The 13,087-nt window shown below is 41.5% G+C and overlaps 1 protein-coding gene across 1 annotated transcript in view; it reads left to right on the top strand.

Annotated features, from left to right (window-relative positions):
- Nucleotides 1-13,087, top strand: part of GRK3 (G protein-coupled receptor kinase 3) — a 121,314-nt gene that overhangs the window by 69,424 nt on the left and 38,803 nt on the right. The window contains exons 5-7 of the mRNA XM_065889313.1: nucleotides 875-949; nucleotides 6,340-6,401; nucleotides 11,249-11,300. Coding sequence (XP_065745385.1) covers nucleotides 875-949; nucleotides 6,340-6,401; nucleotides 11,249-11,300 — 189 coding nt within the window. The remainder of the gene's footprint in view (nucleotides 1-874; nucleotides 950-6,339; nucleotides 6,402-11,248; nucleotides 11,301-13,087) is intronic.

The raw sequence follows: 13,087 nt of genomic DNA, 5'->3' as shown, positions 1-13,087 counted from the left end.
GCATTGCAGAGAGCCTGACTGGACAGCAGTGGTCATGACAATGATATATGTTCGTGCTTCTGTGTTTATTATGTTGTCTACAGTGCTTACTGAACTTCTGAGCTAGAGTTAATCGTAGTGCTCTGTGCCTTGCTACCTTGCTGGGGAATGGTTGAACCTTGGTAAATGCCAGGTGTTCACTGTGAATGCCTCTGTAAACGTAGTTTTCGTGTAGGTCAACAATTTAGAGGGTTTTTAGCAGTGTGATATGCTTTTCAAGCTCTTCTTCTTGTGCGTTGCTGCAGACGTAATTTGAAGTTTTGGGGGAGGACAGAGCGTGTAATTTTTGTCAGTGTGAGTTTCATTGTTTTAGAGCCAATTCCTCTCCCCTGTGGTTACAGCAAGATTTTCCTTAACCTAGAGTCTTTTCAACACTGTGATTTAGCTTTGCAGTCCTGACGTTTAATTCTTAGGTATATTTTCATGCATTCACTTTCTCTCATATAATAGAAATTTTGCATTTTTAGGACCCCAGTATCAGCCAGTTGAGGGATGATGCATTTAATAAGGCGATAATACGATTCCTTACAGCTTTTTTTAGTCGAAGTCATCTTGACCTCCTGTGGGATTAGGTATGTCAGTTGGATGCCCCTGTTGCACAGCATCCTTCTCGACATGGTATCTAAGAGCTCTGGAAGCTCAGAGGAGCAGTGGTCTGTTTGGCTTGCCCGCAGACAACCAACAGATTTTTTAAAGAATGCGTGTTGATGGAATCCCTATAGGTTACTGCTTAGTAATTTTTGTGTTAAATTTTATGTTTGATATTGTAAAGCATACAGAGGTTTGCTCTGTTTTATATTTGTGGCAAAAACATTGTTTTTTTGATTTTTAAAAGCCATTCTCAAAGCAAGCTGTAGAACACGTGCAAAGTCATCTATCCAAGAAACAAGTGACATCAACTCTTTTCCAGGTAAGATTAAAGTGCTTTCCCAATAAATGTTTCTAATTTGCTTAGCAATTGGATTTGGGGCCATTCTTTGCATCTGTGAAAGTGCTGGGGGAGTTGACATATGAGGCTGTATTTCTTACGTGGAGGTTTATCTGGAAGAACTGAAGTTTAATGTTGTCTGTCTTCTCATTGAAATGTGTGCTGTTCTGCCGACATTCTTCGTGAAGGCTTTCCTGAAAAACGCCACTGGAGCGTTTCTATAAATCAATCAAGACAAGACATTGGAGGAAAAAGCCTTTTCCTGTTTGACATCCCAGGCACCTGTGAAGAGCGGGGACTTGACAGGATTTACTTTCTAGTGGTACAGGTGTTGACCCCCACGGTGATTATCCCCCAGATGAAATAGATCCATTTTCAAGAATCAAGAGGGAATGTTTGAACGGCCTTGGTGTCGTGACTGAGGAACTGGACTTTGCCCTGGCTCCTCGTATCTTGAACACAACGCAGTCATGCAGATTTAAATGACAAGCCTCAGAAAACTTGATCCACAACTGATGGGCCGATGTATTTGCTGATCTTCAGATGTAATGGTTTCTCCTCCCCAAAGCCTTTTCTCTCATCCTGTGGGTTTTCTATAGAGGTGGCAGCTTGCAAGGACACGGTCAAATTTTCAAGTGGATAATGTACTTTTCATGTTTCTGTGAGTCACAATGCCATTCATTAATGTAATGATTTTCATAAATGAAAATAATTTATCCATTTCCTGGATTATTCAGTAATTTACAGAGAAGTTAAGTTGATTTTTACCTAGGTGCCTTATGATAGGTTTTATTTACATACAAAATGAACCTGATGATTTTATAGAGAAAATATTGATTTGGCTCCGAGAACATTTGGGTACAGTAACAAACCGCGTACTGCCTTTCTGCCAAAATAATTAGATGGACTTTTCTTAAAATGTAACACCTTTTATAGTCTAGTTGGTTATAAGCTTGGGCTCTGAAATTAAGTGCCCTGGATTTCGAGACCCTGGGCAAGCTACCATACCTCTCCTCCCTTCAGTTTTCCCATCTGTGAAGCAGAAGTGAGAGTGGGCTGTCCCGCAAACGGGGTCTTGAGGATTGAGTGCATGTGAGTTGCTTTGCACTAGGCCGGTCTGTTGCCATGCTCCACAAATGTCAGCTCTTACCAAACACTGTACATTCAAAAAGTGCAACGTGAACATCTGCCGTTTGTTGCCTTCGTGATATTTTCATGTCAGAACTTCAGTTGTCTGACTTTGACGCTGTTCGGAGACAGTCTTGTAGTCGATTACATCTAACGTTGCTAAATTATACCTCACAGTACGTGGATTTTACAACTCTGATGCTAGCTTTTCCTGCAGCATAAATAACATTTAAAAAGATAGTTCCAGATGAGATACAAAGACCACCAAAATTCCCTCTGTGCCTTCAAGGAACAGTCATTTAGGAGCTTCTCCAGTATCTTTCAAAACCACTTACTTTACTGATTTGTTCATAAGAAAATAATTAAATAATGTTCTGGTAAAATAGATCTAGAATGGCTGGTATTCTTATTCAAAGGTGAAGGAAGTAGTCCCTATTGAGTTGATTTAAATAAGAAGGTGTATTAGTGCAATTCAGTGTGACATGTACCATCAGAACACAGTGATCAAAGTATAGATAGAAGTTACATGTTTGGATGTCCTGTTTATAGAGGGACATTAACCATAAAGTTAGTTGATACTCTTTGAGTTGGAATTTCTTTTTTTCCCCTTTCTGAGTTACAATTGACAAATAAAAATTGTATATAATTGTAGGTGTACAATGTGATGTTTTGATATACGTATTCGTTAACGGTGAAGTGATTGTCATAATCAAACTAATTAACGTATCCATCACCTCACCTAGTTACATTTGTGTGTGTGTGTTTGCGTGTATGTGTGGGGGTGAGAACACTTATGATCAACTCTGTTAGCAAATTTCAAGTGTACAATACAGTATTATTAACTGTAGTCCCCATGCTGTACATTAGCTCTCCAGAACTTATTTATCCTGCATAACTGAAACTTTGTACCCTTTGACCACCGTCTCCCCATTTCCCCCACTTCCCAGCCCTTGGAAATCACCATTCTACTCTACTTTTATGAGTTAGACTTTTTTTAGATTCCACCTGTGGACGAGATCATACCATATTTTGTCTTTCTGTGACTGGCTTATTTCACTTACCATAATGTTCTCCAGATTCACCCATGGTGTCACAAATGGCAGGATTTCCTTCTTTTTAAAGACTGAATACTATACCATTGTGTGTTTATATATATATATATGTATCCATACCACATTTTCTTTATCCATTCGTCCATTGATAGACACTTTGTTTCTGTATCTTTACTGTTGTGAATAATGCCACAGTGAACATGGGCGTGCAGATATCTCTTCAAGATACTGATTTCATTTCCTTTGGGTATATACCAGAAGGGGGATTGCTAGATAATATGGTAGTTCTGTTTTTAATTTTTTGAGGAATCCTTATACTGTTTTCCGTAATGGCTGCGCCAATTTACATTCCCACCAACAGTGCACAAGGGCTCCCTTTACTCTACATCCTTACCAACAACTTACCTCTTGACTTCCTGATAATAGCCATCCTAACAGATGTGAGGTGGTATCTCATTGTGGCTTTGATTTGCATTTCCTTGATAATCAGTGTTGTTGAGCACCTTTCCATGTGCCTGTTGGCCATTTGTATGTCTTTCGAAAAATGTCTCTTCAGGTCCTCAGCCCCCTTTCGAATCGGGTTATTTGGTTTTTGGCTGTTGAGTCGAGTTCCTCGTATATTTTGACTATTAACCCCTTATCAGATATATGGTTTGCAAATATCTTCTTTCATTCTACAGGTTGCCTTTTCACTCTGGTAATTGTTTCCTTTGCTCTGCAGAAGCTTTTTAGTTTGATGCAATCCCGCTTGTCTGTTTTTGCTTTTGTTGCCTGAATTTTTGATGTCACTTCCAAAAAATCATCACCCAGGCAAATGTCAAGACGTTCTTTCCCTGTGTTTTCTTCTAGTGGTTGTACACTTTCAGGTCTTATATTTAAGCCCTTAATTCATCTTGAGTTGATTTTCGTATATGTGTGAGATAAGGGTCCAGTCTCATTCTCCATTTATTGCAGAGACTATCCTTTCTGCATTGTGTGCTTGACACCCTTGTCAAGGGTTAGTTGACCATAAGCGTGTGGATTTATTTCTAGACTCTCTGTTCTGTTCCATTGGTCCATAACGTCTGTTTTTATGTCAGTACGATACTATTTTGATTACTGTAGGTTTATCATACATTTAGACATCAGGAAGTGTGATGCCTGAGTTGAAATTTCTTTTTTTTTTTTTTTTTTTTTTTTTTGGTGGTACACGGGCCTCTCACTGTTGTGGCCTCTCCTGTTGCGGAGCACAGGCTCCAGACGCGCAGGCTCAGCGGCCATGGCTCACGGGCCTAGCCTCTCTGCGGCATGTGGGATCTTCCCAGACAGGGGCACGAACCCGTGTCCCCTGCATTGGCAGGCAGACTCTCAACCACTGCACCACCAGGGAAGCCCGAAATTTCTTATCAAGGAGAAGAAGGTAGTAAAAAAAAAAAAGCTCTGAAAGTGAATACAAAATTCTTTTTGTTTGCAAAACTAACTTTAGAAATAAATAATTGCACAGGTACATTTGGTGGCAAGAGTCGGAAGGGGTCCTGGCTTACATTTAGGTTCCTAGAACATGCCAGGCCCTGTGCTTGGCTCTCAGCGTTCTTAATCTTATTAAATTCTCACAGTGGCCTTGAAAATGAGATGTGACTCTCCCATTTTACAGATCAGGGGAACTGAGAATCAGGTGAGGTTGTTTGCTCATGACCCCACTATTGAACTCTCGCTTTTGCACTGCTTACCCGACACATTTTGTAGTTCATTGTGTTGAGAGTGGCAGTTTAGTATATCATATCCAGTCTTAAGAATCTCTGGTGAACTTTTATTTTACTAGCAAAAGTACAGGCTGTTTTATAAAATATGAAAAAATATTAACGTAACAGTTTTTGTAAATAGAAAATCTGTGATATACAAATTTAGGCTTTTCCTATGTCTTTCAACACTTGATCTCTTTTGTCTTTTGAACCTCTTGAGACTTGTGGCCCTTGGTCTTCAGCATCTAGAAGAGTTAGCAAAGATTGCTATTATGTGTCATCATAGAAACACAGGACTTCAGAGCTGGAAGGGGCTTCAGAGAGAGAGTTCAGCTTCCCCTGTTACTAAGGAGGGAACAAAGTCCACTTGGTTTTAGTGACCAGTTCCAGTGTCCCGCCCAGGACAGCAGTAGCCCTGCCAGTGGGTGGAGGTGGCTTAGACCCATGGCAGGAAGTGAGGCTCCCAGGCGAGCTGCGGCGGTCTCACTGCCTGTGTTGGTGACTGTGGCTTCTGCAGACTTCCTAGTTTGATCACTTGCCTTGGACGGTTCCCGATCTGGTCCTTCTTTTTTGCACATTTTCAGGATGATCTACGAAGACATAGAAAACATTAAATTTGCATCATTCAGTGAGTGTAGGGTATGAAGATATTTTCCAAAACTATCTAAGTGGCTCCAGGCTGAGCTGTGAAATGTTGGTGTTTGATATTTTTATAGTTCTTGATTTGAAGTCCATCCCATGGAAAATAAGTTTATGCAGTTTATTTGGTAATGTGTAAAGTGGCATGATATTGAAGTAGATTGTTCTCCACAGGGAAAGGGCACTGCACGTGTGAGCAAGGAGCCCTTGCCGTAATCCCTGCTTAGCCGTGAACTTGCTCAAAGACCTTGGGAATGGCTGATGTAAAAAAAATTTACTCCATGGGTCCCTTGGCTTTTAGTCTTTAAAAGTCAATATTAATGCTGATCATTTATGATAATCATAATTAACAACAATTATATAATTAATAGTAATTTATAGGATGCACCACATGACTTACAAGGCTCAGTACACACTGAAAACCTGGGGGCCCTTGTTCAGAAATTATTAAGAACTTCAGGATGACAACAGCAGGGCACCAAACCGAGCCCTGGGCTCTGCTGTGGGACTGCATGGGTCACATGCCCATGAAGCTAATTCCAGCCACTTAAGATGTGTCTGTGACTTGCCAGGAGCGATGCAGTGGCACACAGGACAGACCTGTCCTTGCCTTCATGGAACATGCCATTGAGTGGTGTAGATTACTACAAGTAACTAATCGTGACCATGAGTCCACTGGTGAAAACTGGACAAGGCTGTGAAGGGCGAGTACAAGGTCCTGTGGGAGCACGTAATTTGGAGCCTTACCTCGTCTGAGTCTCATCCTTTTCTGTTTTTCACTTTATTATGTTCTTACTGATGCAGTGTGGAATTTCTTTTCCATTCTTTCCAGCCGTACATAGAAGAAATTTGTGAAAGTCTTCGAGGCAGCATTTTTCAAAAATTCATGGAAAGGTATGAAACTTTATGTATAAAATCTTTTTTTTCCAATAGAGATATATTTGACGTGTAACATTATCTTAGTTATATATATTGTATTTATACTGATAAGATCTTGTACTGTGTAGGTGTACCTCATTTTACCCGATAAGTGCTGTCCTTACAGTGTGTTAATTTATTCATTCAATGAACATTTACTGACCATGTGCTATGTGCCAGGCTTTGCATTAGATTGTTTCCTCTGTACCTTATAATTTAGGATTTGTATATCTTAACATCCCGTTGACCTTTAGTTCTTTAGCTTCCAAATGGTCCCAAATTTAAATAGGCTAAGGAACCTCACAATTAAAAGTATCTTATTGGGACACCTTTGCTAATGCAAGCACGAGTCTATGTCTAATTCATTTGTTTATATGTTGAAATCATACCCTTCAAAGTGAGACAGGCCTTCTCTTGATTCTTTACGTAGTAGAATTTAAGTATCGGCAAATGTCTGTAGTCAGATACATCATTAATGTACCTGATGAATACGTCCCTCTGGGTTACTCAAGCTGTAGGGTGCGTCTGTCCTATAAAATTGTGAACATTTTCGGTAATGCCTATAAAAGTGTTCACATGCTTCTCAGGCACCGAGAGTCAGTCCTTCAGTGTTGTGAGTGTGCCTCTGTGATGATGCACCTTTGGAACTGGACTTTCTAACACTGAATCTGCATTCACACTGACGGTACTCTTCTCCATAAACTCGGCTAATTTCTAGACAGCTGTCGTGTGACCGAGCCTCATCGATGGAGCAGCCTGCAGCTGTTCAGTGGTTGCCCTTTAAGAGCAAATACTTCAGTGCAGTTGTTTTTTTTTTTTCTCCACATGTTCATAGAACTAAAATAATTAAAATAAAAATTAAAAAGTTGTGTCATGGTTCTACCAGAGTTCAAGAGATAATTTTATCTTGGAGTAGAGTCAATACTTCAGGAAATGAATCTGCATACAAATGATTACATTTTTCTGAGTAGGAGCAGAGGCTTTGCCAAAAAGCCATGGAATCAAACCGAGGGGATAGGATGCCAGCCCAGGGGTGAGACTCAACCAAGCCGTCTCCACTGCTGTTGGTTCTAAAATCTGACTTTTCCCAAACTCCTGGGTCAGCCTCACTGTTACATGGTCCCTGGTAGAGAGGGGAGAAATGGGGATGGTAATTAAAATCGGGGAAGAGGTCTTGTTAACTCCATTGTGTAACCACCAGGTAAACCTGCACGGACATTTTCTCCCACTGAGTTAACCATTCACTGTGTTTTTTTTTTTTTTAGTTTTATTGAAGTATAGTTGATTTACAATGTTAATTTCTGCTCTACAGCAAAATGATTCAATTATATATGTACACACACACACACATTCATTTTCATCTTCTTTTCCATTATGGTTTATCCCAGGATGTTGAATATAGTTCCCTGTGCTATATAGTAGGACCTTGTTATTTATCAATTCTCTATGTAAAAGTTTACATCTGTTAAACCCAGACTCCTAATCCATCCCTCTCCCAGCCTCCTCCCCCTAACCATTCACTCTTATCACCACAGGAAATACAAGTGAAGCTGTTTGCATTTTAGGCAAGCATGCACATTGGATTTTCTGCAACTGTTACCATTTTATATAAATGAATTATTTTTAAAGTCAGTTCATTTATATATATATATTTGGTTCTTTTTATGTTAATACATTATCAAATTAACAGTAAAAGAATCCATTGTCAGGCCAAGAGTTCAGAGTTTGGGTTTTTTTGTTGTTAATTAATTAATTTATTATTTATTTTTGCCTGTGTTGGGTTTTCGTTGCTGTGCGCAGGCTTTCTCTAGTTGCGGTGAGCGGGGGCTACTCTTCATTGTGGTGCGCGGGCTTCTCATTGCGGTGGCTTCTTGGTGTGGAGCACGGGCTCTAGGCACGTGGGCTTCAGTAGTTGTGGCACGTGGGCTCAGTAGTTGTAGCTCGCGGGCTCTAGAGCGCACCCTCAGTAGTTGTGGTGCATGGGCTTAGTTGCTCCGCGGCATGTGGGATCTTCCCGGCCCAGGGCTCGAACCTGTGTCCCCTGCTGGCAGGCGGATTCTTAACCACTGCGCCACCAGGGAAGTCCAGAGTTTGGGATTTGAAAAGCACAGGCACTCCATAATAGACCCTTGTAGACTTCAGCATCGTCAGGACTGGCCATGTTCTCTGAGGGCCTCACGGTTCAGGCGATTTTTCTTGGTGGCCACACCGCAGTTTCATAGTAGAGAAGTAAAGAGGAAGTCTTCGTGTAGAGAACAGGCTTATGGTTGCCAAGGGGGAGGCGGGGTGGGGCAGGGGTTGGACTGGGAGTTTGCGGTTAGCAGATGGAAACTAGTATATAGAGAATGGATAAACAACAAGGTCCTACTGTATAGCAGGAAACTAGATAAGCCATAATGAGTAATGAACTAGATAAACCATAATGAATATATAATGAATATATATCACATGTATCCTGTGATAAACCATAATGAAAAAGAATATATATGTGTATAACCGAATCACTTTGCTGTTCAGAAATTAACATGTTGTAAATCAATTATACTTCAATTAAATTAAAAAAAAAAAAAAGAGGATGTCTTTAGCAGTGCTGAGCCTGCCTCTCCACCTTCTCCTGAGGCCCAGCAGGGACACGGGCTTAAGTTCCCAGTGGGGCTGAATCCCGGAGGGAGGCCTTCCCTCTTCTGGATGAGGCTGGTGAGCCTCGCTTCAGCGTTGAAGATCAGATTGCTCAGTAATCTAAAGCCCACGTCAGGGGTTAGAGTTAAAAACACTCGTTCTGCTCACCCTCGCCGCACCCCAGTCGTCTTTGTATCTTTCACCCCTGCTCTTCCCTCCGAGGCGGCGGTTAAGTCACCTGCAAGGGCTCTGGCTCTGAAGCCCTGTGCTGCCCAGGCTCTGCCTTATTCTCAGCCCCGGTTCCTCCTCCCCACCCAGAAGTGCCCATTCTAGTGACTAGATATTGCCTAGGAATGGAGCTCAAGGAACCCCGTGGGCACACGACAGCCAGGACACCCAGCAGCCGTCTGTACTTCCTAAAGAAGAATTTGCTATCGTATTTAATGGGCAAAATATCTGTTCTTATTTTTTGATGGAGTGTGTGTTCTTTTGGCGCAGGGTATGGGTTGGGAGTTGATTCTCCTCGACTCTTCTCTTGGCCAGCAGGGCCACTTCTCTCTCCCTGGTTGTTTACCCTCCCCGGCTAGTTTGCAGGTTCATAAAATGTGACCGATCACACCCCCCCCACACCCCCACCTCCGTTGCCATCTCTGAACTCCAGAATCCGTGAGAAGGCAGGGTGTGAGCTTGCCTCACACACCAAGTGATTTCAAAGTCATGGATTTATTCACCCCAGTGTGGTTTCACCTTTTGCATTCACCATGCTTTAAAAAAAAACCTCTTTGAAATAGCTCTCAGAAACTCAAAATTTATTTTACCGACCTCATAGAGATGTTAGGAGGATCAGTGAAACACCCTTTAGAAGTCATGTCAGAGTCACTGAAAAAAGATGCTATGTAATTACAAGAGTTCTTCTGCTTTGAATTCTTAATTTGATTATTAGCCTCAGAAGTATTTTGAAAAGGTCCTTAGAAGGCATATTAGATGAAACCCCCAGGGACCTGGGATATTTGGATGCCTTAGGGCATCGTGTTATAGCGCTGCTAATACCTGTAACTTGCACTTCATAAGAACGCCCTCCCTCTCTTCCTGCCTTTCTCTCTCCTTCCCTTTCTTCCTTTTTAAATTCATTCATTCCTTCATAGAACCCTGAATACCGTTCCTATGTAAGGAATCATGCCGGGGGCTAGATGAAGTCCAACAATCACCAGAAATGTTCTTTGCTTTTAAGGAGTATTCAATCCAGAACGCATTTCTTCTGAAAAAAAAATTAAAAGCAAACATTTAATAGATATGTTGCTCATTAATAAAAAAACAATCCCAATCATGCCTTTATTAATGGGATAGATATGTTTCTTACTTCATGGATGAAAAAAAACACTCCTCCAGCAGTTGAGTAAACTGGGAGCTTATCAATGCAGTATGACCTCCATCTTGCGATTCTCGTCTGAGGGTTTCTCTCCTGCACTGTTTGCATCGTCGTAAGGCAGACATTGGTTTGGGTTCAGATCCGGCTCCACCCATTCTGTCTCTGCGTGACCTTGGGCAAGCTCAGGTGGTCTTGCCTGTAAGTTGGGCGTCATGACGCTACCTGATCACGGAGTTGTTGAAGGAGTAAATGAACAGGGCCTGGGGCATGCTAAGCACTATTTAGGTATTGTATTTGCTACCCCTCTAATTATTTGTAAACAGCAATTTTTTTGTCATCGAGAGCTGCACTGTCCAGTATGGTAGCCACTGACCACGTGTAGCTGTGGAACTCTTGAAATACGATTAGTCTGAATTAAGATGGGCAAATACCCACCAGATTTCAAAGACTTCATAGAAAAGCAAGAATGTAGACTATCTCATTAAAATTGTATATTGATTTGATTTAATTTTATGTTGAGATGATAATTTTTTGATATATTGGTTTAAATAAAATATATTATTAAAATGAAATTACGTACGCAGCTTCTGTTACCCGTCTATTGGACAGTGCTGACTCAGATAAAGATGTTACCACAGCATAATGACAATTAAAGGAGAAGCACAGAGTCTTCAATTTGAATCATAAAATAAGGCCTTAAATACCAGGTGAATCCTTTGTGAAAAAATGTTTAGGAAAACTTACTCCGTTTGAGAAGCAACACAAGCAGTACAATTCTAGTTTCTCAGTTAACCCGATAGTTAACTTTTCAGTAATTCCTTACGTTCTTTTTCAGTGACAAGTTCACTAGATTTTGTCAGTGGAAAAATGTGGAATTAAATATCCATGTGAGTATCATCTTTGCCTTTCTTTTTTTAAATAAAAATTTCCTCTGGCTCAGCTTCGTGAGAAAGTATTTTACTCGGCAGCAAACTCCCAAGGGTAACACACTGCCCAAACAGATGTCGTGCTTATGGCTTTAGGCATGAAAACTCCATCCTCCTATACCCAATTGTAAACACTTCGAATTTTAATTCTCTTTTCTCATATTCATGTAAGAATGTGTTTATTTATTTAAGAATGGTTATTTTAAGCGGTAATTGACCTTTTAACAGAAGTAGTTGTAAAAATACAAGTCTTCTCCATAATGTAATTCCCATATGCCCGTGCCTTATGCCATCTTGGTAAAGTTCCTTTTTTTATTCTTAGGCGCAATGATGTAATAAACATGATGACATCTTTTACTAGACCACGGTTTCATCTTTTCTGTTATTTTGAGAATGATAAAAGCAGTCCTCAAAGACAGGCTACTTTCTGACATTAACCCCTTAGCATTGTATCTTCTGTTAGCTTTTCACTGTCAGTAATTCTAGGGCATGTTCTTTACTTTGCTTTTAGAGTGTGCGTTTCTCTTCCCCTTTCCTTCGTGCTCTCCCTTCACATAGGTTTGCAACTGAGAAAAAGAAATAACTGGATTTTATTTTTTTAGTTTTTTACTTGAGCAGTACTATTGGAAGAAGTGGGGTCTTTTCTTCTGCTTTTTTTTTTTTTATTAATTAATTAATTAAATTTTGGCTGTGTTGGGTCTTCGTTTCTGTGCGAGGGCTTTCTCCAGTTGCGGCGAGCGGGGGCCACTCTTCATCGCGGTGCGCGGGCCTCTCACTATCGCGGCCTCTCCCGTTGCGGAGCACAGGCTCCAGACGCGCAGGCTCAGTAGTTGTGGCTCACGGTCTTAGTTGCTCCACGGCATGTGGGATCTTCCCAGACAAGGGCTCGAACCCACGTCCCCTGCATTGGCAGGCAGGTTCCCAACCACTGCGCCACCAGGAAAGCCCCTTCTTCTTCTTTTAAACCTCCTCTCTCCACCCCATTTCCTGGCAGGATTGAGAAGCAAGAGGCAGTGACACATTTTTAAAAATAATCCCTTATTGGGACTTCCCTGGTGGTCCAGTGGTTAGGACTCCATGCTTCCACTGCAGGGAACACGGGTTTGATCCCTGGTCTGTTGCTGTGGCATGCCGCAGCACGGCCAAAAAAAAAAAAATCCCTTATATCTGCTGTGGATCTTCCTTGTGCTTGAGTTCCTTTAGCAGACGTGGTATCCTCATGTCTTCACGTCCTCATGTCCTCTGAGCCCCAGACATGAAGCTAGTGGGCCAGATGCCCCTCCCTGGCTGCAGACATGATATTTGAAGGGTTGTCTGGGGAAACCCTTCAAGCATCTGACCCTTCATTTGCCAGGATACATAAACTAGTAGGCATTTGCTGTTATCTGATGGCCTCTTACCACGAACATGGGACTATCTATCTGCCTTTGTACTGTCTGATGCCATGAAAACTGCTTAGGAAGCAGGGCATTGCTGGGATGATACTGACAAAGTGCTTATGAATAAAGCCTCTTCATAGAGTTACTCCCACTTGGTCTGGTTTCATGCTCACATGCCCAGCATGAGTCCTCTCTACTCACTGACGTTATTGATAAAACATTCACACGGCCAGCATCTGTTGGGCTTTCTGATCACATGGCCCACGGTTAGGAAAACATAGATGGCCTTGACGTGGGCCTATTTTCCTACCATTACGTTCCTGGCCTTGCTGAACTGTTCCCAAACTTTAGACTTCAGAGTAGCTGATG

The sequence above is a fragment of the Phocoena phocoena genome, chromosome 13 (assembly GCF_963924675.1).
Source record: "Phocoena phocoena chromosome 13, mPhoPho1.1, whole genome shotgun sequence".
NCBI lineage: Eukaryota > Metazoa > Chordata > Mammalia > Artiodactyla > Phocoenidae > Phocoena > Phocoena phocoena.
This window is presented reverse-complemented; position numbering and strand designations above follow the sequence as displayed.